This window comes from Aotus nancymaae, unplaced genomic scaffold (genome assembly GCF_030222135.1).
Source record: "Aotus nancymaae isolate 86718 unplaced genomic scaffold, 86718_ANA_hifiasm-v0.15.2.pri h1tg000059l, whole genome shotgun sequence".
Lineage (NCBI taxonomy): Eukaryota > Metazoa > Chordata > Mammalia > Primates > Aotidae > Aotus > Aotus nancymaae.
The window spans coordinates 42,600,557-42,625,347 of record NW_026988473.1 but is presented as its reverse complement, the minus strand read 5'-3'; the positions used below and the strand labels follow the sequence as shown (position 1 = coordinate 42,625,347).

The 24,791-nt window shown below is 50.5% G+C and overlaps 1 protein-coding gene across 4 annotated transcripts in view; it reads right to left on the bottom strand.

Moving 5' to 3' along the window:
• Positions 1 to 23,391, bottom strand: part of USH1C (USH1 protein network component harmonin) — a 49,888-nt gene extending 26,497 nt beyond the window's left edge. For 3 of the 4 annotated variants that reach the window (XM_012456547.2, XM_064365132.1, XM_064365133.1), the window contains exons 1-14: positions 23,247 to 23,322; positions 11,401 to 11,468; positions 9,546 to 9,689; positions 9,276 to 9,414; positions 5,403 to 5,511; positions 5,250 to 5,274; positions 4,988 to 5,045; positions 4,594 to 4,688; positions 3,478 to 3,562; positions 2,438 to 2,497; positions 2,280 to 2,336; positions 1,854 to 1,996; positions 480 to 545; positions 5 to 129 (exon numbers count right to left, since the gene is read on the bottom strand). In XM_012456547.2, coding sequence (XP_012311970.2) covers positions 5 to 129; positions 480 to 545; positions 1,854 to 1,996; positions 2,280 to 2,336; positions 2,438 to 2,497; positions 3,478 to 3,562; positions 4,594 to 4,688; positions 4,988 to 5,045; positions 5,250 to 5,274; positions 5,403 to 5,511; positions 9,276 to 9,414; positions 9,546 to 9,689; positions 11,401 to 11,468; positions 23,247 to 23,282 — 1,210 coding nt within the window. In that variant the 5' untranslated portion in view covers positions 23,283 to 23,322. Of the gene's footprint in view, positions 1 to 4; positions 130 to 479; positions 546 to 1,853; positions 1,997 to 2,279; positions 2,337 to 2,437; positions 2,498 to 3,477; positions 3,563 to 4,593; positions 4,689 to 4,987; positions 5,046 to 5,249; positions 5,275 to 5,402; positions 5,512 to 9,275; positions 9,415 to 9,545; positions 9,690 to 11,400; positions 11,469 to 23,246 lie in introns of all 4 variants that reach the window. The other variant, XM_012456549.2, reaches the window with a different exon arrangement.
• Between the last annotated feature and the right edge of the window lie 1,400 nt (positions 23,392 to 24,791).

Sequence of the window (24,791 nt, the reverse complement as noted above, 5' to 3'; positions counted from 1 at the left end):
TTACACTTTGGCTTGCGAAGAGGTACTGGGTGCACCTCAGCAGCGATGGTTTTAGGCAGGAGTAGCTGTTCCTTTGAGCCCCAGTCTTCTTCCCATTGCTTCTTAAACTTCTCTTCCTCCTCTACAATCCTGAAATGAGACCCCCATGCCTGTGATTGGAGTCAGAACCCTCATAGGCCCACCTCCTGCATATTGGAGAGCCCCAACCAGCCTGGCAGAAGCGCTGTGGTTGTAGCCATGGTGAATCAAACAAAGCCCCAGAGCTTGTATTCTAAATTGAGTGTGAACCCCACCTTGGCAGTTACATGAGACTATGTTTCAGTTACTATAATTTGACGGGCTTTACTACGAATAAAGTAGGACCCACCAGGGGATGAGAGAGCCAGGTAAACCGGTTCTGGAGGCAGCCTCTGGCTGGCGACACTCCCCCGAGCACACGGGTGTCCACACACAGGCATGCATGGAGACGAGGTACTTACTGTTCCATCTCCTTCCGGTATCTCTCATTTTCCTCTGCTGCCTTCTGGGCAATTTCTTTTCTCCTTCTGAAACACAAATGCAGATTGTCACGTTTCAGCCTATGCAAGAGAAATGAACTCTTCCTTACTGTGAATTCCCGATCTGAGAAAAGTTTTTTTGCCAAGCCCCCTTCCTAGGAGGCCTGGACCAGCTTTGGGTGTGGGGGATGTTATCTAACAAAGTCTGAGCCCTGTGCTCTTGAGTGTTTTTGTCTGGCATGTCTGAGCAGAGGTGCTGGGCTGTGGGAGCAGGGAAGCAGATCCATGTAAAGGCCACACTCCACGCTTGGGTAAGGTGACTGATGACAGGTGGGGCCTGGACTGACCCCAGGAGCAAAGCAGGGGCTCCTAGCCAGGTGGAATACTCCCAGCTAACTCTGTGATGGGGGAGATAGGGATAGCCTTTCCTCCTTCCTTTTCAAAATACTTTGACTGATTGATTGATTGATTGATTGAGACAAACTCTCACTCTGCACCCAGCAGTGTAGTGGTGCAATCTTGACTCACTGCAACTTCCGCCTCCCAAGTTCAAGCAATTCTCCTGCCTTAGCCTCCCAAGAAGCCGGGATTACAGTCACATGCCACCAAGCCCAGCTAATTTTTTGTATTTTTAGTAGAGACAAGATTTCACCATGTTGGCCAGGATGGTCTCAACCTCCTGACCTCAAATGATCCACCTGCCTCAGCCTCCCAAAGTGCTGGGATTACAGGCATGAACCACCACACCCAGCCATGAAATACTTTTAAATGCCTAGGATGTATCTGGATCTTGATAGTAGTTTTTGATTTATGAATTGCTCACCCCTTTTATTCTCTTAGGCCATCATTTTAATCATCCTGGGTGGGGGTGGGCTTTATCACTACAGACAGGGCAGCCCTGTGGGGACTTGCCAGATTGCCTGGGGGTGATCTCAGCTTAGCCACATGTGACTTTGGACACAAGTGGCTTCACCTCTCTGAGTGTCAGTCTCCACACCTGTAAAATGGGGTTAATACTATCTACCTCCCAGGGCTACAGTGGGAATTAAGAAACATAAACAAGGCCCTAATACAACACCAGTCTTACGGTGGTACTCTAGATGTTTAAATGTAGAGTTAATCTTAGCTAGAGCCTATTGCTAGTAGGATGCCTATTTTCCATATTCTTGGAATCTTGGAAGTCGGAGGCTCAGCAAGGAGGAAGGGGCCAGGTGGTCTGAGGCCGAGGATGGATACGCTGACCTACTACCAAACTCATCTGGTCTGAGGACTGGCCTCTAGGGAGGAAGCAAGCTGAGTGGGGTCGTATGGTGGGGTGGGAGGTGGGGCGGGGCATACAGGGCCGGCTGCACTCACTGCCGCTCCATCTCCTGCTGCTCCTGGAGGATCTTGTTGGACTCCATTGCCAGTCGCTTCTGCATAAGAAGCTCTTGCCGCTGCAGCTCACGCTGCCGCACCTCTGCCAGCCGCTCCCGATCCGTCATGAACAGCTCCCGGCCCTCGTGAGGAGGAAAGAGGCCCCTTGCTCAGCCCCCGGGGAGCCTGGATCCACTGCCACACCCCTGGGGGCCGAAATGCAAGTGGTCTTCTCAGCACCATCAGGTGCTGTGGCTCCCGGGACCCCTGACCCAAACTTCCTGCCGGGCGGAAGTCCTCTCCCTCTGCTCTGTCAGAGCTTCAGGAAAGGAGACCCGCCACCCTGGGAGTATGTGGCACAGATCAAAGGTCAGAGGGGCTGGGGATGAGGGTCAAGGGGCTCCCACCAGCTTATTCTGGACTTACAGCTCCAGCTACGATGGAGATGGTAAGGCTGCGGCTACTCTTCAGCACGTTCACGGCCTGTGGAGACAGGAGGATGATGGACCGAGGCCTGACAGAACAGAGCAGTCCAGGCAGAAGTGGGGTGTAGGGGCCAGCAGGGGAAGACCTCCACAGCTCACCTCCTTGTGGTCCAGGTTAGAGAAGTCAATGCCATTGACTTCGACAATCTGGTCCCCTGTCTGGTGGGGAAATGGAGAAGGATTAGTGTGTTTGTGCTGTCTGTACACACTCATCTGCAGGACGGCTGCCCCAGCGGCTCTGGGTCAGATGCTGGGTCTTCAAGTGGCTATATCTCAACTCCCCCTGATGAATGGAGCAGCTGGAAAGCTCTGGTGGAGCGCTGGGAGGGCTTAAAGCTGACCCTGCCACTTCCCTACTTCATAACTATCTTATCAGCTATCAAATATTATAGCATTACATGTTCGTTTCTTTGGCTAAATTTGATGACATTTGCTTTAGAAATCACAGTTTGTAGATGCGGGAACTTTGGAGCTTCTCATTTAGCAGAGGCTGTATTGAATCGTCATAACAGAATAGCTAACATTCACTGGTCACTTACAGTGTGCCTGGCATAGTTCTATCACATGTCTTAATTATTTTAACCGACACAACAACCTTAGAAGAAAGGCTTTATCATCCCCATTTTACAGGTGAGGAAACTAAAGCACAGAGACATGCAGTAACTTGTCCAAAGAAAAGGTTAAGGGTTCCTGCTTTGGGATCGGACCACCTAGGTTTAAATCCCAGCCTTACCATAATAGGTACACGATTTTAAGAAAATCATATACTTTCTCTGGGTCTCAGTTTCCTCATATGTAGAGTGGGGATAATGGTGGTACTTAATCCTCAGAGTTCTTGTGAAGTGTGAAGGGCGTGGAACAACATCCGATGCAAGTGGACACTGAATGTCTACTCTTTGGTTACTATTAGCACATTCTGAAGCTCATGACCAACAACTATGAGAGCTGGGGGGAGGCTGCAGAAGGGGCAAATGTCCCTGCTCTTTGAAGCCTTCTCTGGGAGGTGCGTAGGGCTCCTCCTCACTCAGCGACCACTGAGAAAGGACCATGTGGAAAGGCACGTGCCCCTGTCACCATGGGATCACAGTGTGATCCAATTCCCAGTGGGCCCCCACTGAGGCTGGCCCAGCGTCACTCACCTCCAATCCCACCTCAGCAGACAGGGATCCAGGCTTCACGTGGCTGATGAAGATGCCAGGCTTCTGGATGGGGCCGCTAGAAATGCTGCGGGAGGTGGGAAATGTATGCTCGGGATACAGGTCACCCATGTCCAGTGCTCAGGACACAGGTCACTCATGAGCTCCAGACTGAAGGCCCTCAGCTGCCTACCTGTCTCCCGTCCAGCCTGATTTCCACTGCTACCCTGGGTAACAGCCACAGAAAACTCCTTGTAATTCTTCCTACCCAACCTCTCACCTAATATGCCTCATATGTTGTTTCTTCTTTCTAGAACTTTCCTGTTCATCCCCTCTACAAGGTTTTCGCCAGATCCTCTTATTTTTCAGAGACAGGGTCTTGCTCTGTCAACCAGGTTGGAGTGCAGTGGCGTGATCATAGCTCTCTGCAGCCTCCAACTCCTGGGCTCAAGCAATCCTCCCACCTCAGCCTCTTGACTAGCTGCAGCTACAGATGCGCATCACCATGCCTGGCTCAGATCCCTTATTCTATCCCAAGACTAAGCTAGCTGCTCTGTTCTCAGTGCTCCTATGACATTTATGGCAAGGATGGCACATGTACTGTTATTCTTCTCTCCTAGATTGGTGGCAGAAATCATTAACTGATCACAGCTCTTTCCCACAAGCCTGGATGCAGCTTTAGAACCCTTTTCAAAGCAACACTCCAGGGAGCTGCTACTAATTGATCAGAGATGGCACCTATTTGCCATCCTGGACCCAGAATGTAGTTCCATTCGAGTCCCTATCACCCTATGTTGTAACTGTTTATGTGGTTGGCTTCTAGATTAGACTATTGTCTCCCAGAAAGGAGGGACATTTTAGTCACTTATGCTTGGCACAAGACATTGAATAAATGTGAATGAAAGTAAGGAACAGGAATAACTTAAATAATAATAGCAGTCCAGCCTGGGTGATAGAGTTAGACCCTGTCTCCAACATAAGAAGTGTTGTCACCCATGGACAGTCACATCCCTGGTGGGCAAGATTTCCTCAGAAGTGGCAGTGAAGAAGGGCAGAGGGAATAGGGGCCTGCTGGGGTGCACCGGCCATGAATGACCCCAGGGCATGCCCGCCACCTACCTGCAGCCAAGGCCCCGCGAGCCCACCAGGCTGATGAAGACCTTCTTCTCCTTGTTTTCCCAGTTCCCGGGGGAGCCCAGGCTGCCTCGCCTGCCCTGAAAGAGACAGGAGCAGAATCACTGAGTGTCCACATGCTTGCAAGTGGCCTCTTGAGCTTGTGGGATCTGCAGGTCGAGCATTGCTGAACTCACACTGCCCAGATCGTACTTCTGTCCCTGGGATGTGTCTGTACCACCAGCTGAAGACCGCTGCCCCACAGTGGTGTGCTGGCTGCCCTGGGGCCTGTGTGAAGCCCCTGAGGATGCATCTCTAGGGCAAGCCCTCCCTTCAGGACTGGCCGCCCCTCCTGGAAGATGACCCCACCAAGCCCCATCACAGGAGGTCTGGCCCTTACCCCGGATTCCGACACAAACTGATCCACATACTGCCACTTGAGGGGCTCATCGGGAGAGCTGATGGGAAGGGAAAATAGATGAGAGGGTGGTTAGCGAGAGATATTTGAGGAACCATGACCCAAATTCGATCTACCATGTCCGGAGCCTTCAGCCTCCACTGGCCCAGGAGCAGGGCTGGCATGGTGGTAGCCGGACCTCAGGGCTGTACCAGGACCCTGGGCCCACAGGGAAGAGTTGGCCTGCAGAGGAGGGACCTCTCACCTCTTCACGGGAATCAGGCCGATGTCTGTGGGAGAAAGGCACAGGGGTTAGGGCAGCTTCTCTGCCCTCCCTCCCTTCCCCAGGAGCAGGGTACCCCGACTGCCTACCCGAACCCACCATCATGGAGCCCTGCCCTGCTCTGGCCTCACTCACGTCTCACTTTGATGGATACAGTTTTCTTGGTTCGGATGAGGTTGATGACCTCTTCATGGGTGCAGGAAGAGATGGAATATCCATTGATCCGGACGATCTCATCCCCTACCTTGACCACAGAGAGAGGCAGGAAGCACCAGGTGGAGTGAGCATCAGGCCTTGAGGCAGGCTCATCACCAGATGCTTCCGGCCTGTTCTCCGGAAAAGGGAAGGGTGGCTGTGCCATCCCCTGGAATAAGCCTTCATCTCAACTAACCCACCCTCCATCAGCTGGGGAGATTCCAGGGCAGGCGGCATGTCCAAGCAGTCTTACCGCCCCATTTTACAGATGGAGAAACCAAGACGGGGGCAAGGGGCACAGCAGGCGTGCCCAGAGCTGGGAGAAGAACTCAGAACTCTCTGCACCCTCACTCTGGTGCCCCTTTCACCCCATTGGGGCACCATCAGATTCTAGATTCCATGTAAAGGGTGATCTTTCATTGAGTTTAAGCTGCTCTTACCAGGACTCTGTCCCACCCTGCCTCTAGGAAGTCAGATCCCTGTCTCTGTTAATTGCTGCCACACTGTAACTAGGTCGGGGTGGAGACCCTCTGTAACTCCTGACCCAAGCTCACATCACCGACACACACACAAATGATTTCTTTTTCTCCCACTGTATGGAAACTTGATGAACATTTTAACTCTGCTGTGGCCCTGACCTCTGAATTCCTATTTTGGGAGCAAGCAAAGAACAGTGAATGAACACAGGGCTTTGGCATCAGATGTGCTGGGTTCAAATCCCTTCTTTTATTATTATTAGCTATGTGACCTTGGGCAAGTCTCTTGAATTCTCTGAACCTGTTTTCCTCATCTGTAAAATGAGGAATACCAAGGTTGCTGTGAGAATGAACTTGTGCATGTAAAGCCAGCCAGTGCCTGGCACACTGTAAGCACTTATTAAATGATTGCTGTTGTTATCATGAGTTAGTCCTGATCCCTGAATACGGCTCAAGTCTCTCTTCTCCGGGCTTAGGCCACAGCATATGGTGAGATGGAGACTCAGGGCCCTGGGCAGCCAGCCCTGGATACAGAGCCGAGGTGAGATTGCCCCCTGCTGGAAACTGCCGGCTCCTTCAGGCACCCTGGCCCTGGGGATCAATTCTGGAGCTCATTTAATAACCACAGGGGAGGAGGGACTCTCAGATATCAGCTGAAACTGAGGCCCAAGGAAGTGAGGTTTTGTCCAAGGTCACACAGCCAGTAGCTGCAAAACACAGACTGGCTCCTGGAGAGGATCCCATCTGAGGTCAGTGCAGGTCTGCTAGGGCCTTAACTTAAACACACGTGCTCACCCTTTGGAGCCTTGCTGGCACGCGTGAGGGACACAAGCTGACCTCCCTGTGGGTCTGGGTAGATAGCGGCTGGGAGGACATGCAGCCTCCGAGGGGTCCTCTAGGGCAACGCCTACCCTCTACAGCACTTCCATGGACTCGCCTTCTCACTATTCTAAGGAACGCTTCCCTCCCACTCTGGGACACAGACCCAGGCTTCTCAGGGACCTGACAGGAATGGCCAAGGGCTCAAAATGGCATCGGGGTGGGGGCCCACTACAGAACCCTGTAGGTTTCTGGGAACATCGAATTCCAGGACAGCAGCCAGACTAACAACCCTGCAGGGCAGGAATTTGTATCTTTGTTTTTAATCAGATGAGGGAACTGAGGCTCTGGGAGGTAAAGTGACTTGCTCAAGGTTACCCCACTAGTAAACAGTGTTGTGGGATTTGAAGTCAGGTCTCCCTGATAGACAAGTGGTGTCTCTTGGGTGTCTGGAAGCAGAAAAGAAGGGCAACCGGCCAGCCTGGCTGCCATTCCCTGCACCCTGCCCTCTCTGGATCCTCGCCACCTGTCAGAGCCCTCAAGTCCCACACAGAGGCAAGGATTACACTGTCCACGTTATGACAGGGACAGCCAAGGCACACAGAATAATTTTCTAGGCTTGGAATATACAGCAAGTTGTATGGCACAGGCTGCCCTGTGCAAGGCAGAGGACGTAGGTTAAGCTAGGATATTCTTGAAAAAAAAAAAAAAAAAAAACCCTCAAGTATCTTTAGCAGGAGACAAGGGCAGAGGGGTGGACCTCCGGGACTAGGTCCTGTGGGAGGGTCCAAGCCCACCCTGGGGACCCAGTCTCACACGTCAAATCAGCACAGATCTTTAGCCCAGCCAGACTGTATCTGAACTCATCCCTCCTCTGCCTTCCAGAATCTTCTCCGAGCTGCCCTCAGTATGAGATCTCCCCAGAAACATGAACCCCAGACAGGTCAATGGATGCAACCGTTTTTCCCCAAGCTCCTCTGAGTGAAGTTCCCTGTCTTGTTCCTAAAGGGAACTTGCCCAGAACCCCCATCGGAATGATTCCCACGCCGCCCCTGGCTCAGGTTGCAGGATCAACTTTCCTCCCCCTCTCCCTGTGAGGGGCCCTGCAAAGGGCCCTTTGTGCAAGGGCCACGATGATAGGATGATGCAAGGGACAGCGGCACAAAGGAGAGATGAATCCATCAGCGAGAGAAAGGGTCGATAATTCATAAGCCTGAGAAACAGTCAGGAAGGTAAAACTCTAGGTCTCATTAAAATACCCCAACACCCCCAATCCTTGGGGCAGCATTGAGAAATGCTTGTCCTAGGAGAGCTTGCCCTGGAAAAAAGAGGGCCTCAGCTGACGCCAAGAGAAGAGCTCATTATATGTTTTCTCTGGCGGCGTTTCTGAGCTGGAAAATGTGCAGCAGAGGAAAGAAATAATGAAAGGGCTGAAATTTCAGACACCACCAGCGAGCCGTGAGACAGGGATTTAGAACAAAGCAGTGTCTGTCAGCTCCCTGTTCCCACTCCCCACGCCATGGTGTCTTGTACCATTAGTCTTTGAGCCCCTTGAAGCCCCCAGCTTGGCAGCCCGGATTGGGATGTTGATAACGTACCCGCTGGAAGCTCTGGGAGATGGTGGGAGGGCCTCCTTTATCTTGACACACAAAAACACAGCCCTGGGCTCTGGTAGGAGCGAGACCTGGCAGTCTGCCTATCTCTGCTCAGGCCTTGAGGTGTGGGGACCCCAAGGGAGAGGCACCTGGGATGCTGAAGAGAGATTTCTGGGCTTGGCAGTCAGGAGACCCAGTTTCTAATCCTGGCTCTGCCACTTACTGGCCTCTGAGCCTCTATTAATTCTGTAAAATGGGGACGATCCGTTCAATGCATAAGTGAGGATTGCTTGTGAGCATGTGACCTGGCACATTCCAGGCACTTCTTAAATCTCCCTCTCTCTGTTCACTTATCAAACTCACAGCATTTATGTGCCAGGCCCTATTATAAGCACTTCCTACTATTAATTCATTGACTCATACAACCTGATGAGGTAGATTATACCATCAGCAACTCATTTTATAGATGAGGAAACTGAGGCCCAGGTTTGTCATTCCACCAATCACACAGCTTAATGAAGAGCAAAGCCAGGATTGAACCCAGCTAACCCTGCTCCCGGGTCTATGCTCTTCGGCATCACATTGCACCAGGCTTTCCTTCTCCCTGCTGGTAAAAGGCGACATGTCCAGAACTTTACGTGCTGGCGCTGCTATGCTCTTCTCTTGGGAAGTAGGTGAGGTGAGGTGAGGTGCAGTGGCAGCAGCTGGAAGGAGCCAGCAGCCAGGATCCCAGCTTCACTAAAGAAAACAGGCAATTGCCTATGGCCTGATTTCTATGAGCCCATCAGGAGGTGCCAGCCTCTTCCTCACCCAAAGACTAAGAAAAGTGGGTGACCACGTTATGCCACACAGCCTAGTGGATGAGTGAGGGGGAGGCAGGAGGTCCGAGGCCCTGGCTCCCCCGCCGGACTCTGCTTGCTCACCTGGAGCCCGACGCTGTCTGCCTGACCTCCTTTGATGAGGTGGGAGATGAAGAGCCCACAGCCAAACTCCAGGCCACCACGCACGCTCAGGCCAAGGCCTTCTGGGTGCAGACGGTCCAGACGCACCTCCTTCAGCTTCCTGCCACATGGGAGAGGTTGGTGACGGTGCAGCCTGACTGCCAGCTCTGCCCCGCCCACTAGCTGGGGATTCTGTCCATCCCAGGTCGACCTCTCCACCCCCTGCCTCCATCCTGGTGGCTTCCTCTGCACCTGGAGCGCCGGGGGGTCAGCTGGTCATATTCCACCTGGTGCTTTAGTGGGATCAGGGGCCGAATGGCATCAAACAGAGGCAGGCGGCTGGGTTCATTGATGACCAACTTCAGGTCTCCCACGAGCACGGCCACGTCCATGGTCCTGTGGAGATGCCGGGAGTGCCTGGAGCCTCCCTCCTGACCACCACCTCAGGGACCCAGGGATTCCTAGAGGAAGCTGTTTCAGCCACTGGGCCCAGGCTTAGGAATGGGGGACACCGCTCCTGAAAAGCCCAGAGCCCTTCACACCGAGCCAGTGCCTGAGAAGGCTTTGTTCTCTAATATAAATATCCCCAGGAAACCTGCCCACTGGGGATTGTTGACCCATTTTGCGGATGAGATGAAGCCAGGATTTTAAACTCAGCGTGCTGCCTAGCTCTGAAGTTGGGATCTTTCCAGACGGGAAAGCGCTATGTGAGATGCTGACGACTCTTCATGCACTCATCATCTCCACTCAGATCTGCTGCTAAGCTCTGTCAATTCCGCCTCACCACAGTTCATGTGCCTCCTCCCTCACACTGTTCAGACCTTCGACTGCAGCTGCCTGCCCACGGACTCACTGTCATCTCATCTTTTCTCAGTGTAAGGCACTCCCTGGCTTAAAGCCCTTTGATGGCTCCTTACTGCCTAGAGGACAAAGTCCACTCTTCTCAGCAGGTTCAGGGCCCTCCATGACCTGTCCCCGTGGAGCTTCTCCAGCCTTGTGGCTATTTATGATCTCCATGTCCTCCCAAGTCCTACCCCACCCCCCTGGATTACTTATCCCCATTCATACCCTTGCTCTGGTGCCTCCACACTTCAGCTGATGCTGACCCCTAATTCTGGAATGCCCTTCCCTGATATTCCACCTACCAAAATCTTTTTCTTTTATTTTATTAGTATTATTCTTTTTGAGACAGGGTCTTGCTCTGTTGCCCAGGCTGGAGTGCAGCGATGCAGTCATGGCTGATGGCAGCCTTCATCTCCTGGGTTCAGGTGATTGTCCCACCTCAGCCTCCCAAGTAGTTGGGACTACAAGCATGCGCCACCACACCTGGCAAATTTCTTAATTTTTTCTGTAGAGATGGGATTTTGCCATATTGCCCAAGCTGGTCTCTAACTTCTGGGCTTAAGCAATCCTCCTGCCTTGGCTTCCCAAAGTGCCGGGATTTCAGGTGTGAGCCACCATGCCTGGCCCCAGGTCTTTCTCACCCTTCAAAGCCTTGCTCAAGCCTTCCTGGTCCTCCCTCTTCCCTCGCAGTTCTTCACATTTCTGCTTTTACTTCTACTTAGCAGCTATTTGATGTAACGTATATTAGAGTTCTTTGTGTTTGTAGTGTCTGTCCATCTCTCCTCACCAGGCTGCAAGTTACTCAAGGAAAGAAAGTGGAACTAATTCATTCCCAGATTCTGCATGGTGCCCAGCAGTGGCAGGAACTTATAAAGTACACAGAATGAATCAAAAAGCAAGTGGGTGATCAGAGACATCTGATACAAGGGCGGTGGCCAGCTGGCATTTCTTGTACTATTCCAACAATCATGCTCTATTGAATCTATCTGGCCACTAGACGGCCTCCTCCATCAGACTGTGAGCAACCTGAGAACAGAGACCAATCTGTCTTGCTCACAAGTATACTCCAGCTCCTAGTACAAAGCCAAGTACGAAGTACTTGTGTAAATAGTTGCAGAAATGAACAAATGGTGTGTCCATTTGATTTCCAGGAGCAGCAAACATCCACCCCCCGAGCTCCTCTGTCTCAGAGCAACCCATCCCTGGGCTCCCTGAAGACAGAGGAACCTGGGTGGTCCACGGGAGCTGGAGCCAGCATACTTACTGGTGGTACATCCGCAACACATCATAGAGATAGTCCTTCTCTGCATCATTTTCAATCAGAAAATCCACCTGGAAAATCCAATAGCAGAATCACAGCTCCAGGCCCAGCACCCCCCATAGCAGACACAGGGAGGAGAGGTCATCCCCAGGGGCCTCCCCAGCAGCTTTTCAGGGCTGGGGTGGTGAGGAGAGGAGAGAAGCCACAGGCCAGGCTGCCCCCTCTGACCCCAATGCATCAGACCTATCCAGACCACCCCACCGCGGCCACAGGAGTATGGCTACCCCTCCAGATGTGACCAGGCTGAGCCTTGTCCCCAGGTGGGGCGATAAGTGCACACATGGGGATGCACACACATGCACATATGTGAATCCCCACGGGACAGCGACACGCCACCATGGCAGTGCTGCTGCTCACCCCCATGGATGTGTCATCCATGGCCAGAAGAAGCCCACTGTCTCACCTGATGGTGGCTGTAGTGCCGGATGAATGCTTTCAGGAAGGATTTGGGCCACTCACTCAGATGGCACATACCACCCACCAGAAGCCCCCTACCACTGAATTCTTCTGTAACATCAATGCCAGGGGACCTTGACTCTGTACTGTCCTGGCCTTAGCAGGGTTGCCCTGAGTTCTGACCACTAGTCAGTTTCCTGGCCACTCCTTCCCCTCCTCAGGCCCCTGTACATGCCCCGCAGGAGGAGTCAGGTTACATCATTTCAACTTAGTTGACGTCAATGGCTGGGACTCTAAGGTCAGGTTCAGGAGTTGTTTCACTAGCACCTCAATCCCACTGGGGGGCCCTGAATTCCGCTCCCTGAGTTAGCTCAGTGTGAATCTCTACACTGTATCTTTGGCTCTCTCTTCAGCTCAAGAAAGGGTAACAGAGCAAGGTGGAGCTTGAGGGATCACTGGGTCCTTCTCTCCTCCAGCCTCTGGGCCCAGGGCCTCAGCCCTTCATAGAGATGCTGCTGCTGGAAGCTGCATGTGCTCCACTGACTGGTCCTCAGAAGAGGGCCAGAGCAGTGTTACCTCTTTCTGTGGGCATCTCAAGAGTTCCAAAAGACTGGGGCAGTCTGTCTGTCCCACCACAAAGAGGACATGCTGGGCCCAGCCCTTGGGATTTCTGGCCCGAGCAGGGAGTAAAGAATGCAGATTTCTGGCCTAGACCTGGCAGTACCTCCTTCCCTACAAAATCAGGCTGAGCATTTCATTAAAGGCGAGAATAACTTAGGAGGCTTAACTCACAACTTGGGCTTCAGTTGCTACAGAAGTTCACCCCACTTGCTCCAAAAGGGCGCCACTGCTTTCTCCCTACCTCAGTGCAAGGAAGGCCGGGTGCAGTGGCTCACGCCTATAATCCTAGCACTTTGGGATGCCGAGGTGGTCAGATCGCCTGAGGTCAAGAGTTTGAGATCAGCCTGGCTAATACGGCGAAACCCTATCTGTACTAAAATACAAAAATTAGCCGGGCATGGTGGTGTGCCCCCGTAATCCTAGCTACTTGGGAGGCCGAGGCAGGAGAATTACTTGAACTTGGGAGGCGGAGGTTACAGTGAGCCAAGGCGAAGATTGCACCAGTCCAACCTGGGTGACAGAGTGACACTCCATCTCAAACAAACAAACAAAACAAAACAAACAAACAACAAAAAAACCGGAGCTTCCAACTAGAAGACAGGAGATGAAGCATGTGCTTGAGTGGGCGGTACTAAATCTTAGGGTGGGAGGCTGGCCTCTTGCACACACTACCTCCGAAAGCCCATCTCTCTACATAGCCTGGATTCTCTCACTGCCATTGCCTAGGCCTGTGCGGCGGTGGGGTGGGAGGGTGCCTCCATGAGACAGGCCTGGGCTGCCCACATTGGGCTGTGATGGAGGAGTCTGAACTCTCTTAGCAGCAGGGGCCAGAAATATCTTTATAAATTAGATCATGTCGCTTGCTTGCTCAATAGTTTTTTACACCCCAAATCAAACCTAAATCCAAACTCCTTTCCTTGACTTACCAAAGCCCAGTCTCGTCTCCTACCAGTCTTCCTGGCTACAAAGGCCTCCTTTCCGTTCTTTCCACAGGCCGAACTCTCTCCAGCCTCAGGGCCTTGGTGTATGCTGTTCCCTCGGCCTGGACTGCTTCCCCCACTTCCCTGCCTGGCTGCGCCTCCCCAGAGAGTCTGCCCTGCTCACCCACCCAGACAGAACCCACTCCTACACCCCGGGGACGTCTCAATTCCTTCATAGCATCAACTGCAATTTGTAATTTAAGGTTTGTTTTCTCTGTCTCCTTCTCTGGACAGAAAGATCCCATGAGGGGAAAGACGTCTATTTTGTTCTAAACTCCTTGTGCCTAACACATAGGAAGCACTCCATAAAGAAGTATTTTTTTTTTTTTTTTTTTTTTTTTTTTTGAGACGGAGTTTCGCTCTTGTTACCCAGGCTGGAGTGCAATGGTGCAATCTCAGCTCACCGCAACCTCCGCCTCCTGGGTTCAGGCAATTCTCCTGCCTCAGCCTCCTGAGTAGCTGGGATTACAGGCATGTGCCACTGTGCCTGGCTAATTATTTTGTATTTTTAGTAGAGATGGGTTTTCTCCATGTTGGCCAGGCTGGTCTTGAACTTCCGACCTCGGGTGATCTGCTTGCCTCAGCCTCCCAAAGTGCTGAGATTACAGACTTGAGCCACCGCACCTGACCTGGGAGAGGGAATCTCTCATTGACTGAGGCCTCAGGACTGAAGTTCTCTCTTACCCTCTTTGCAGAAATGTATCCTGCTGTAGCATTAGATTTCAGTGGTGAAGAACTGTCCTTCTTAGACCATGTTTATTGTGCATTAGGTGGAAAATTAAGGTAACTTGCAATGTCAGGGTCTAGGGTTCTGTTTTTCTCCCTTCCCTGGGCTAAGTACAGATCACCTGGAGATGGTTTTGGTGGAAAGGAGCCTGGCACTGCGGGTCCTGGGCTCCTGGCCCTTGTCAGCAGTCCTCTAGCACTGACCACTGCACCCAGAGGCCTCATCCTACCTGTCTCCTGAGACAGCTGCCAGAGCTCAGCTCTTCAGCCCCATGTCCACCCACTGTCACCAGTTAGGTCACTCAAACCCTGTCCTCAGTTCTGCCTGTGCTCACTTCTCCAGGGTCACCTCTGGCACATCCCAGGTGGGACTCGGCTGCAGCAGGATCCTTCCCCTGACACGCTGGATTCTCCTCGTCCTCACTCAAAACATCCCATCTACCGCCATGTCTGACTTGTCCATTTAAACAATTCGCTATAGACCCTAACAGCTAACAGGAAACACGTATCTGGTTTACGTAGTTTGTGTGATAAATCATCACAAACTTGAAAACTGGTTTTTACACAGGAGATCCTGCAAAGGGAGGGATCATTCTCCACCCAGAAATATCTCAGAGAGACTCAAAGAGAACAGCACTGCTTAGTTCTCTGACCACACCTCAGTGAAAACACACGCTCACACCTCACTCTTCAGGCATTAAAAGGCACCGAGAAAGAAACTTGAGAAAGAAGGAAGTTTCTCTAAAGCCTGAATGTGCAGTAACAATACCACCGTTACCTAAATTACTTTTTCTCTGTAGTCTTCCCTGTGGTCCAAATCAAATTACTTTTCCAATATCAAAAAAAAAAAAATTATATAGTGTCCTCTCTTCTGGAATTCTGCCTAGCACCAGCTCAAGGATCAGCTTCAGGGAGTTCCTGCTTTGTACCATTCTCCCAGTACCCTGGGCTCAGGTATGTACGAAGCGCCAGGCACGCAGTGGGTCTCCCACACTCCTTTCTTTCCTTCCTTCCAAACATGTTCTCTGTTTCCCTGTGGAACCCAGAGCCATGTCATGCACACAGGCTCATAGTGCCTAGTGGCATCTGTTGATGAAAAGTGAACTCCATTTGCTCTAGTCTAGAGCCTTCTTTCTGACCTTTGGCCCAGGCCTGGGTCACCACCTTTCCACTGGTCCTCAGCACACATCTTCAGGTATGTCTCCCCTTAGTTCACTTCCAGTTCACCACAAAAAAAGTGGGTCCCAGCTATTCCATCTATGCACAGTGGACGGCTTCCCTCCTCTCATCTGAACCCTGCCTTCATTTCAGATGAGGTCCAAGTCCCCTCCTCTAGAGTCCAGAGTCTCCTCACCTGCCTCCCAGCCTGAGCTCTTCCTGTCTGGCTCACTTATCCCAGCCAGCCTCTCTCTACTGACTGTCTGCTGCCTGAAAACTTCACATGTATTGTCTTTCATCTCCTAACAACCTTCTGAGGTGAATATTATCATCCCTATTTTACAGATGAGGAAATAGAGGCTCGGAGAAGTGACAGAACGGAGACTTCAACCTATGCCTACTGGCTCCAAAACCTCTGCTTTTTTTCAAACTATCACATAGTATCCACTTACCATATATAACTCCTTTGTTGTGCACTTGTGCATTACACACTTATTGAACACCTACTGTGGGAAAGACACCAGTCTTCTTTCTCTGACTAGATTTAGAAAGCCTTTCCTTTTCTCGGATCCCTCTTGATATTAAGCACAGAAACCCTAAAGGAGCCCACCATCTACAAATAGCTGTTAGGGATCTCTGTTATCATCCCTGCTTCCCCCGCCACTGGTCGTGCCTAGATGAGTGTTCTCTGGCTGATGTCCCTCTGGCACTGTGCTATCAGCCTGTATGGGAGGAGGGGACAGGGAGCGTCTCCACCCTCACAATCTTCAGGCTGCTTGTCTAGGGTATTAGAGGCAAAAGCTGGATTTGGCCATGTGGTACCCTCCAGTCTCATCCCACAGTGTTCCCTCATGTGGACTGGCCCTTCAGGATAGCTGAGCAGGGGAACCATAGGACATTTAACTCAGGGAAATTCAACTTTAGGTGAGCACCCAGCCAAACAGGGAGAAAAAGAGCTAGGACCAATTAAATAATGCACGTTGTTCCACTTGATGAAGTCTCTTTGGGCTGCTGCGGGGATTAAATGAGTGAGTATACGTAAAGCGCGTATGACAATGCCTGGGACATTTTAAGGGCTCCAAAATGTGTGCTAGATCTTTTCCTTTTGTGCCTCCAGCCTTCTCTACCCTGCCCTTTGTCAAGAGGGTTCTGCCTGGGCTCCCCTCCCCTCTGGCTTCCTGCTGTGTTCAGCCGTGAGGAGGCACAGGCAGGAGATGAGAGGCATGGGGAGATGGGAGTTGAGGCTCTTAGTTCCTGGGGGCCAGATTCCTCCGCCTAAGGCTGCAGCTCCTGTCTGGGCCTCTCTGACAGCCCTGGTTCTCACCTGTTCTAGTAACCTTCCCTCTTCTGGCCCCTTCAGGGGTGCTGGCCTCCTGAAGCTGGCCCCAGGGTGCAGTTTGTCAGGTCATTTAATCCTTCCCTTTTCTGCAGAGCCCCTTCATAAAGCTTTCTTGGCTTTCTCCTTGGATGAGCCACCTGATCCCTGCTGCCACCCTGTTTAGCCATTAGCAGTGATGGTACCAGCAGTATTTCCTCTCTGTGGACTTCTCCTCTACCTTTAAGACTCCAAATATCACCTCTTCTTGGTCAAGTCTTTCCTTAGGCTTCCCCATAAAGCTGGCGACATCATTCTCTGTGCACGCAACAGCACTTTGTCCCCAACTCTGCCATGGGACTCACCAAGCTTTGCTGACCTTTGTCCCTTGACCCTCCTGTCTCCCCACAAGCCTGTGTGTGGCCCAGACACAGGTCTGGGTTGTGAATGTGGTGGTAGAGCCAAAGAACCCTTTCCCCAACTGGGTCTGCACGTAAAATGGGGACAAACATCTCTTTTGAAAATGAGATTTAATATAGTAAAAACACACAAAATTGATCATCTTAATCATTTTTAGGTGTGAAGTTCAGTAGTATTAAGTATCTCTACTTTTTTGTGAAACAGATCTCCAGAACATATTCATCTTGCAAAACTGAAACATTATACCCACTAAACAGCTTCCCCTTCTTCTCTCCCCCAGCCTCTGGTAATCACTATTCTAATGTCTGCTCCGACAAATTTCAGTACTTTAAGTACCTCATATAGGTGGAATAATACAGCATTTGTCTTTTTGTGGATTGGCATATTTCACTTAGCCTAATGTTGTTGTTCATCTATGTTGTTCATTGATGTTCATCTATGTTGTTGCATGTGAGAGGTTTTTTTTCCTTTTTAAGGCTGAATAATATTCCATTGCATGTATATATCACATTTTGTTTATCTTCTTATCTATTAATGGACATATGGTTACTTTCACCTCTTGGCTATCGTGAATAACGCTGCTGTGAACATGGTTACACATTTATCTCTTGGAGATACTGCTTTCAATACTTTCGGATATATATCTAGAAGAGGGATTATTGGAATATATGAAATTCTATGTATGATTTTTTTAAGGAGAAGATCAAAGAATTTTATGATGTTTAATTCTGTTGTAACCTCTCACTGGTACAGATATGCTGCTGGTGGAAGTAGAAATTGGCATCCCTTTCTGATAGGCAAGTTGGCTATCAGTTTAAATATCCTTAAAACTATTCACACCATTTGTCTCCCTTCTTAATGAGTTAGTCACAAGAAAAAATCATGTATGTGGATAAGGACTCTATACAGCAATGTTCACTGCAATCTAAATGACCACAGTTAAATGAAACATGGTAACGTGCACGATGGGATATTACACAGCTATTTGGAAAAGATGTTTTGATACATTCTTCACGTAATGGAAATGATTCTGATATAGTATTTAACAAAAAAATAATATACATAATAGTGCCTACAATATGATCTAAACATTTACAGAAAAATGCACTAAAAGTTAACTTTTTAAACTGATTGGTGAACTTATTGATTTTTTTATTTATATCTTTTTATATATTAATGTGTGATGCATTTTCAAAATTTTCCAAATGGGTTTGTATCACTTTAATTGTCAGGTAAATACGAAACAAAAGTTTCGTATTTACCAAAAAAAATGTGATTTAATCACTATGAGAGACTAATAACTGTTTTTTAGTATTAATTTAATGAGTTAATAATTATGAAGAGTTTAGAACAGTGCCTGGCAAGTAGTAAGTCCTGTGTTGGTTATGTAAAAATAAGTGAGAACAAGTGGATATAAATTCTATATCCTCAGCAGTGGACAGCGAGTGGCCCTCTGTAGCTGTTAGTGGGATGAATAGATCCAGCCACACTTCTTCCCGGGTCTTCAGAGTGTGCATCCCAGATGGGGGCTTTATTTGACTCTTGTTTTCTTATCATCCATCTTTTCCTTCCTGTCTTCTTTCCTTCCTTCCTTTTTTTCTTCCTTCCTTCCTTCCTCTTTCTTTCTCTTTCTTTCTCTCCTTTTGTTTCTCTTTCCCTCCCTCCTTCCCTCTTTCCCTCCTTCCCTCCTTCCCTCCTTCCCTCCTTCCCTCCTTCCTTTCTTCCCTCCTTCCCTCCTTCCTTCCTTCCCTCCTTCCCTCCTTCCTTCCTTCTTAGACCAGGTCTCATTCTGTCGCCCAAACTGGAGTGCAGTGGTGTGACCACAGCTCACTGCAGCCTCAACCTCCCAGGCTCAATTGATTCTCCTGCCCCAGCCCCTCAAGTAGCTGGGACTACAGGTGCATAGCACAAAACCTGGCTAATTTCTGTATTTTTTGTAGAGATGAGGGTCTTTCTATGTTGCCCAGGCTGATCTCAAACTCCTGGGCTCAAGCGATCCTCCCACCTCAGCCTCCCAAAATGCTAGGATTACAGGCATGAGCCACCGCACCTGACTTCCTTCCTTTTTCTGGAACCACTTTATTGAGGTATGCCTCACATGTAAAACGCTGTATATATTTAGGGTCTACAACCTGAGGAGTTTGGGGATAAATGTACACGTGTGAAAGCATCGCTACCATCAAGGCCATAGACAGTGCCCTTTATCTTTTCAGAGGCTCTTGTCACATCAGCTAGTTTGCAGCATTTCACCCAGTGTCTGGCACAGCAATTACGCCCTCCTTCTTGTTTTCCTTCCTCACTTGCTGCTCCTTCTCCTCCAAAAGTTGTGGTGCCCCAGGGTCTGTCCTGAGTCTCCTCTCCATCTGCCCCATCTCTCTAAGCGACCTCATCCGTCTCAGGGGTTTAAATACCACTTACACCACCAAGGACCTACTGAGGCTTATCTCCAGGCCAGACCTACAGCTTCTCAGTCACCTCTCTACCTGAGGGTCTAGCAGGCATCTCAAACTTACAGCATTCAAATTGGAATGCTAGGTTTCCACCACCTCCTGCTCTGTCCCCACCAACCCGTTCCTTCTCCCCAAAATGTGGATTCACCCTCGATGTCTCTCTTTCTACACTCACGACCAATCCATCAGCAAAGCCTGTCAGTTCTTCCTTTAACGTGTACCCTGAATCTGACCCATTCTCACTGAGTCAGCCCCTGCCTCTGGCGTGGGCTCCTGCAGGAGCCTCCTGACTCAGGTCCCTCTTCTACTCTTGCCCTCTCAGCAGGTTCTCTATAGAGCAGCCAGAGCAATTCCTTTTAAATGTAAATCATTCACACTCACAAGAAAATCCCAACCTGACCATGTCCTACCAGGCCCCACCAGCCCTCTGACCCATTTCTTACCATTCTCTGCTCTCCTCTGGGACACACTATCCTATTTGCTGTTCCATACAGGCAGGCACCTGCTTGCCGCAGGGCCTTCACATTTGCTGTTTCCACTTTGGGGATGCTCTTCTACATGTATCCCTGTCGCTCCTCTCCTCACTTCTTCTAGGTCTCTGCTCAGACGTCACCTCTTCAGAGAGGCCTTCCTGACTGTCCACCTTGTGACTATCTCTCTCTCTCCATCTCAGTTTATTTTTTCATAGCATTTATCACTACCTGGCATTATACAACACTTTTGTAGATTTCCTTTTAACCATCTGTCTTCCCTACTAGAATATGCTGTCTAAGAGAGCAAGGGCTTTGTTTTGGTTTTCGATGCTTAGAGTACTGCCTGGCTTATATCAAGAGCTCAGTCAATATTTATTGTCTATGTGAATGAATGAATGATTAGCAAATTCCTAGAGAGCAGTGGTTCTTTCTGATCTTCTTATTCATCTCACCCGGTCCTCAGATGCCTGGCCTTGGACAGAGTACACCAGCTATGCTCATAAATGTGTGATCGCTGAAGAGGCAATAAATACCTTTAAGCAAATGAGTAACCAGGTTCCTGCCATGTGCTGCTGCTGTGAACAGATGAGCAGTCTCCCTTTGAAAGCTGGTTCTCTGAGGGAGAAAACAGTCTCTGACTGAGTCTTGCTCCCCCAAATCCTGGCCCAATGTTGCTACTAGTTACTGTAAGGGCATGCAAGTGCTTCTGGCAGCCTTGGGGTAACTTCACAAATCAGAAGGAGCTGATGCCTGGAGCCCGTTGGCTCACACTGGACACTCACCAGGTATCAGCTGGAAACAGCGTGGTGACAGCGGGGCCAGAGCAGCCAGTGCTTTAATTGCTATTTAGTCTTGACTGTCTTGTGAGGTAAGGACTACAAACTCCATCTCACAGCTGAAGAAACTAAAACTTAGGGAGAGGAGGTGGCTTGGCCAAGGTCTTATCCCTGTAAATTAACATGGATAAGATTTGATCCCAGTTGTGCTAACTCCAGATAATAAACAACAGTGAACATTTGTTGAGGGCGTCCTAAGTACCAGGGTCTATTTAATTAAGTTCCCCCCAACACATGTAGATCTCATTCAGCATTCAGGATAACCTTATTAATTAAATACTGTTATCTCTTTTCACAAATAAGAGCACTGGAGCACACAGAGACTAAGTAACTTGCTCAAGGTCACACATCACTTTCCGTTATAACACATTATCTTAACTATTACCTCCAACAACTAAGGATTTAGATCACAAGCCATTCGCTCCAAAACACTAAGGAAGGGACCCCTACAAAGCAAACAACAGCAAACTGTAAATTTCTCCCAGCATGTCTGTGTGCCTCCTCTCTATTCTCTGCTGCTTCATCCTCTCTCCCCAGTTCCTGGATGATCCCCAACCTGGGAGGGGAAGGCTACAGCTGTCTCCAAGGCAGCAGGGTACAAAGTCCAGCCTGGGCCTTGCTTAGCACATGGCACCTGCCCTGCTTGCACACAGGGACATTAATAGGTAATGACTCTTGTGATGAGGAAGAGCAGGGCAGAGGAAATGTGAAGTCTGAGGTCCTTTGGAGCCTGTGGGACCTGGAGAAGAGGAACAGGGGCAAGCTCCGGGTTTGAGTCAGACAGCAGAGACCCTGGAGGTGATTCTCGCAAAAGAGGCAGAGTAGGTACCCCACGGAGTGAAGGCAGAAGACTTGATAATATTTCAGGCCAGGGGCAGGAAAGTGAAATTCAACCCTGAGTCTTGGGTTGGGGGACGGAAGGTTGAGCTCCTTCAAACTGGGTTGCCTGAAATCTACACTCACAGAATGTCCTTAGTGGCTGAAATTTCTTCCGACATGTCTCTTTGTAACAGAATGTACCAGTGAATGCTGTCTCATGCTCTCCTTGGTATTTGCCAGCCCCTAAATTCTTACTGAACTTCCAGCTATCACCCACCCCTGGGAGCAGGACCAGGGATGCCCCAAATCTTGTTTTCAGGAGCCTTCTGCCAGTCTGAGCTGTCCCCTTTGTGCCCCTACAAAAAGCTTAGCCCCAACATGCAGCACCCAGCCATGGGTAATTACCAGTGTAGGGTCTGCCTCCCACCTTACACCACCAGCAATTTGAGGGCACAGACTGGGTCCAGCTGTGAGGATGCTCAAAACATGCTTATTAAACGAATAACTGACCTTGGGCCCTTGGCCCCAAGCCCCTGTGGCCCTTATACTGGCTGGCTCCTTAGGCTCCTATGGGCCTCTCTATGGGAAGGAAGGAGTTAAGCACTCTGACTTCCCCTGCCTGAGCTCAGCCCTTAGACCTGGAAAAGGTTTGGCTTGGTCTAAAGACACTGCCCCTGGGAGCATGGGAGAGGCTGGGGTCACACAGTTATTAATAGTTACGTGCTCCTCAGGCAGGGCCTGTGGGGAGCTCCAGATATCCCTGGCTTCATCCTGAGACTCAGAGGCATCCTAGGGCCTGGTGGGGAGGTCGGCTGGGTCTCTTTGATGTCCCTCTCTGGTCTCAGGGCCTCAGTAGATTCTGCACAGCTTTGGGAATTGTTCTGGAAATGCCCTGTGTGAAATCCAGCCTCTTCCAGTGATGGTCCTTAAGGATCCCACCAGTGAGGCCCCTCACTGGGACACACCAGGGTAGAGGTGGCTCTGCCTGAAGGATCTGGCCGGCCAGAGGCAGCTCGCACGCTCTCAGTACCTCCTCCCTTCCTCCCCACCACACCCAGTCAGCACCAGTTCCTCAGCTACTTCTCAGGCCTAAGAAACGCCCTTAGGCAGGCAGGGGGCCCCTGGAAAGCTTCTAACTCTTGTTCTGAGGTCAAAAAGCAGAGAGACGTCTAGTTTCCCTTCTCCCAACCCTCACCTCTCAGATACTGCCCCAGACTCTCTCCACATGCCTCAACAGCCCTGAACTGGGGGCACTAGAAAGGAGAGGCACTTGCCCACAAAGTGGGCACCTCAGAGAAGCGGCCAAAGCTGGAAGGAATTCCAAACCCTGAGCCATCCCCGCCCCTGGAAGGCAGAGGGAGAAAGACTGGCAGAAGACGGATCCGTTTAGCAGTCCCTGAACCCGGAGTCCCCGCGCTCCCTCCCTCACTTTACTGGGGATCCTGTTGCCAGTCAAACGACCCTCGGGAATCCCAGCCCACTCAGAGCCATCAGGGGGCTGAGAAAGGGAGGAGCAGTGCCGGGGTGTCCACCCTCCACCCACCGCGCCCAGGACTCCGGAGTCCCAGAAGCCTGGGGCGCCCCGCAGTTCTGACCTTATGCCGGAATTCTCGGGCCACTTTTCGGTCCATGGCTGGGCCAGATCCAGCCGCGTTGTTGCACGACCCGTTCCTTCAGGTGCCCGGCTGCCAGGAGCTGGAAAGGGCTGCAACCGCGACCCGCCCAGCAGCCCTCAGATCTGGGGGCGGGGCCTGAGCGCGGAGGGGCGGGGCCGGGTCGCTGTTGGGCGGGGCCGCTGCGAGGCTGGAGTAGCCGGTGCTGAGTCGTCGCCTCCCACTGAAGCGTGGGAGCAAGTGTGCCTATGGGCCTGTGGTGGCAGTAGCTGGGCTTCAAGGTGGTATTCCTCTTGAAGTGGTACCTGAACACATGCGTTTGAGGGAGAGGATCGTGGCGACGTAGGGAGGAGGTTTGGAACTTTTTTGTGGGGACCAGAATAGAAAGATCTGGAAACTGTGCACACGGGTGGGCAGGGGGCGGGGCAATCTGGTCAGTTTTCTCTGGATACTCATGTTGAGGCTCATCGCCCTCCTAGACTGTCAGCCCTTGCCGCGCGCTCACCTTCAGGATACCTTCCGTCCTGGCCTTCTCCTGCACTTTTCCACTAGGGAGAAATCAGTCCTTGTTCTGTGAATTCCTTGGGGACAGGGCTGGGTTTTACTGTGGGCCACATGGGTCAGAACCAGTGTGTGTGGGAGTGGCCCCCTCAACTGACTTCCTCTCTTACCTTCCCTAGCACCTCATTCCCAACGAAACAAGACAAAAGAAACCCAAACCCAACACACACATATCCACCAAAGCCTGGCAGTGACATTCTGATCTATGCTGACCTTCACCCAAGGCCCAGATCCTCTGGTTCATTTAATTCAACTCAGCCAACATTTGCTTAACTCCTAGGTCTAGTGCTGGGTGCAAAGACAATGATGAACCAAGCCTGGAAAGGAATGAAAGGAAAGAGGGGCCAGAGAGGGTGATTAAAACGTGTGAATGAGGGGCTGTTAAATATGGCACTTGTGCCGAACTTGCCCCTGCCCTTGACAGGGCCAAGGAGATGGACAGCAGCTCACATCAGGTAACCACTTACAATTGTAACTTTGAGGTACCTAAACACCGCCTCTCTGCATCCCTCTCCCCAGTAGCTGAAGTTTTCCAAGCACACTATTTTTGTTTGGGCTAAATTATTGCCTAGTTTAAGCTGTAAATCCTTCTTGGAGAAGAACCTTAAAATATGATCTGTGTTCGCACCTTAGTATTAACTATTAAGTCAGCGATAAAAGGGAATGACTTGTGGGATTTTTGAATGGTCCAGAAAAGACTACACAAAATACACTCCCTTCCGACTGACTTCATTGATTCTCTACATTTAAAAAGAATGCCATATGGCTGTTTCTTTTGTGTTTAGAATCCTGGCAGAGTGGTGAGTGAATGTCCTTACCCTGGAGAATGCTGTTCACCTGCCACCCCAATCCTTATTTTACATGGCATCACCCCTGCAGCACTCCCTCCATCTTAAAATGGTCCCCGTTTTGTTTTGAGAATAGCATTGAGTCCTGATTCTCCTCTCCCATGAATTTTTTTTTCAA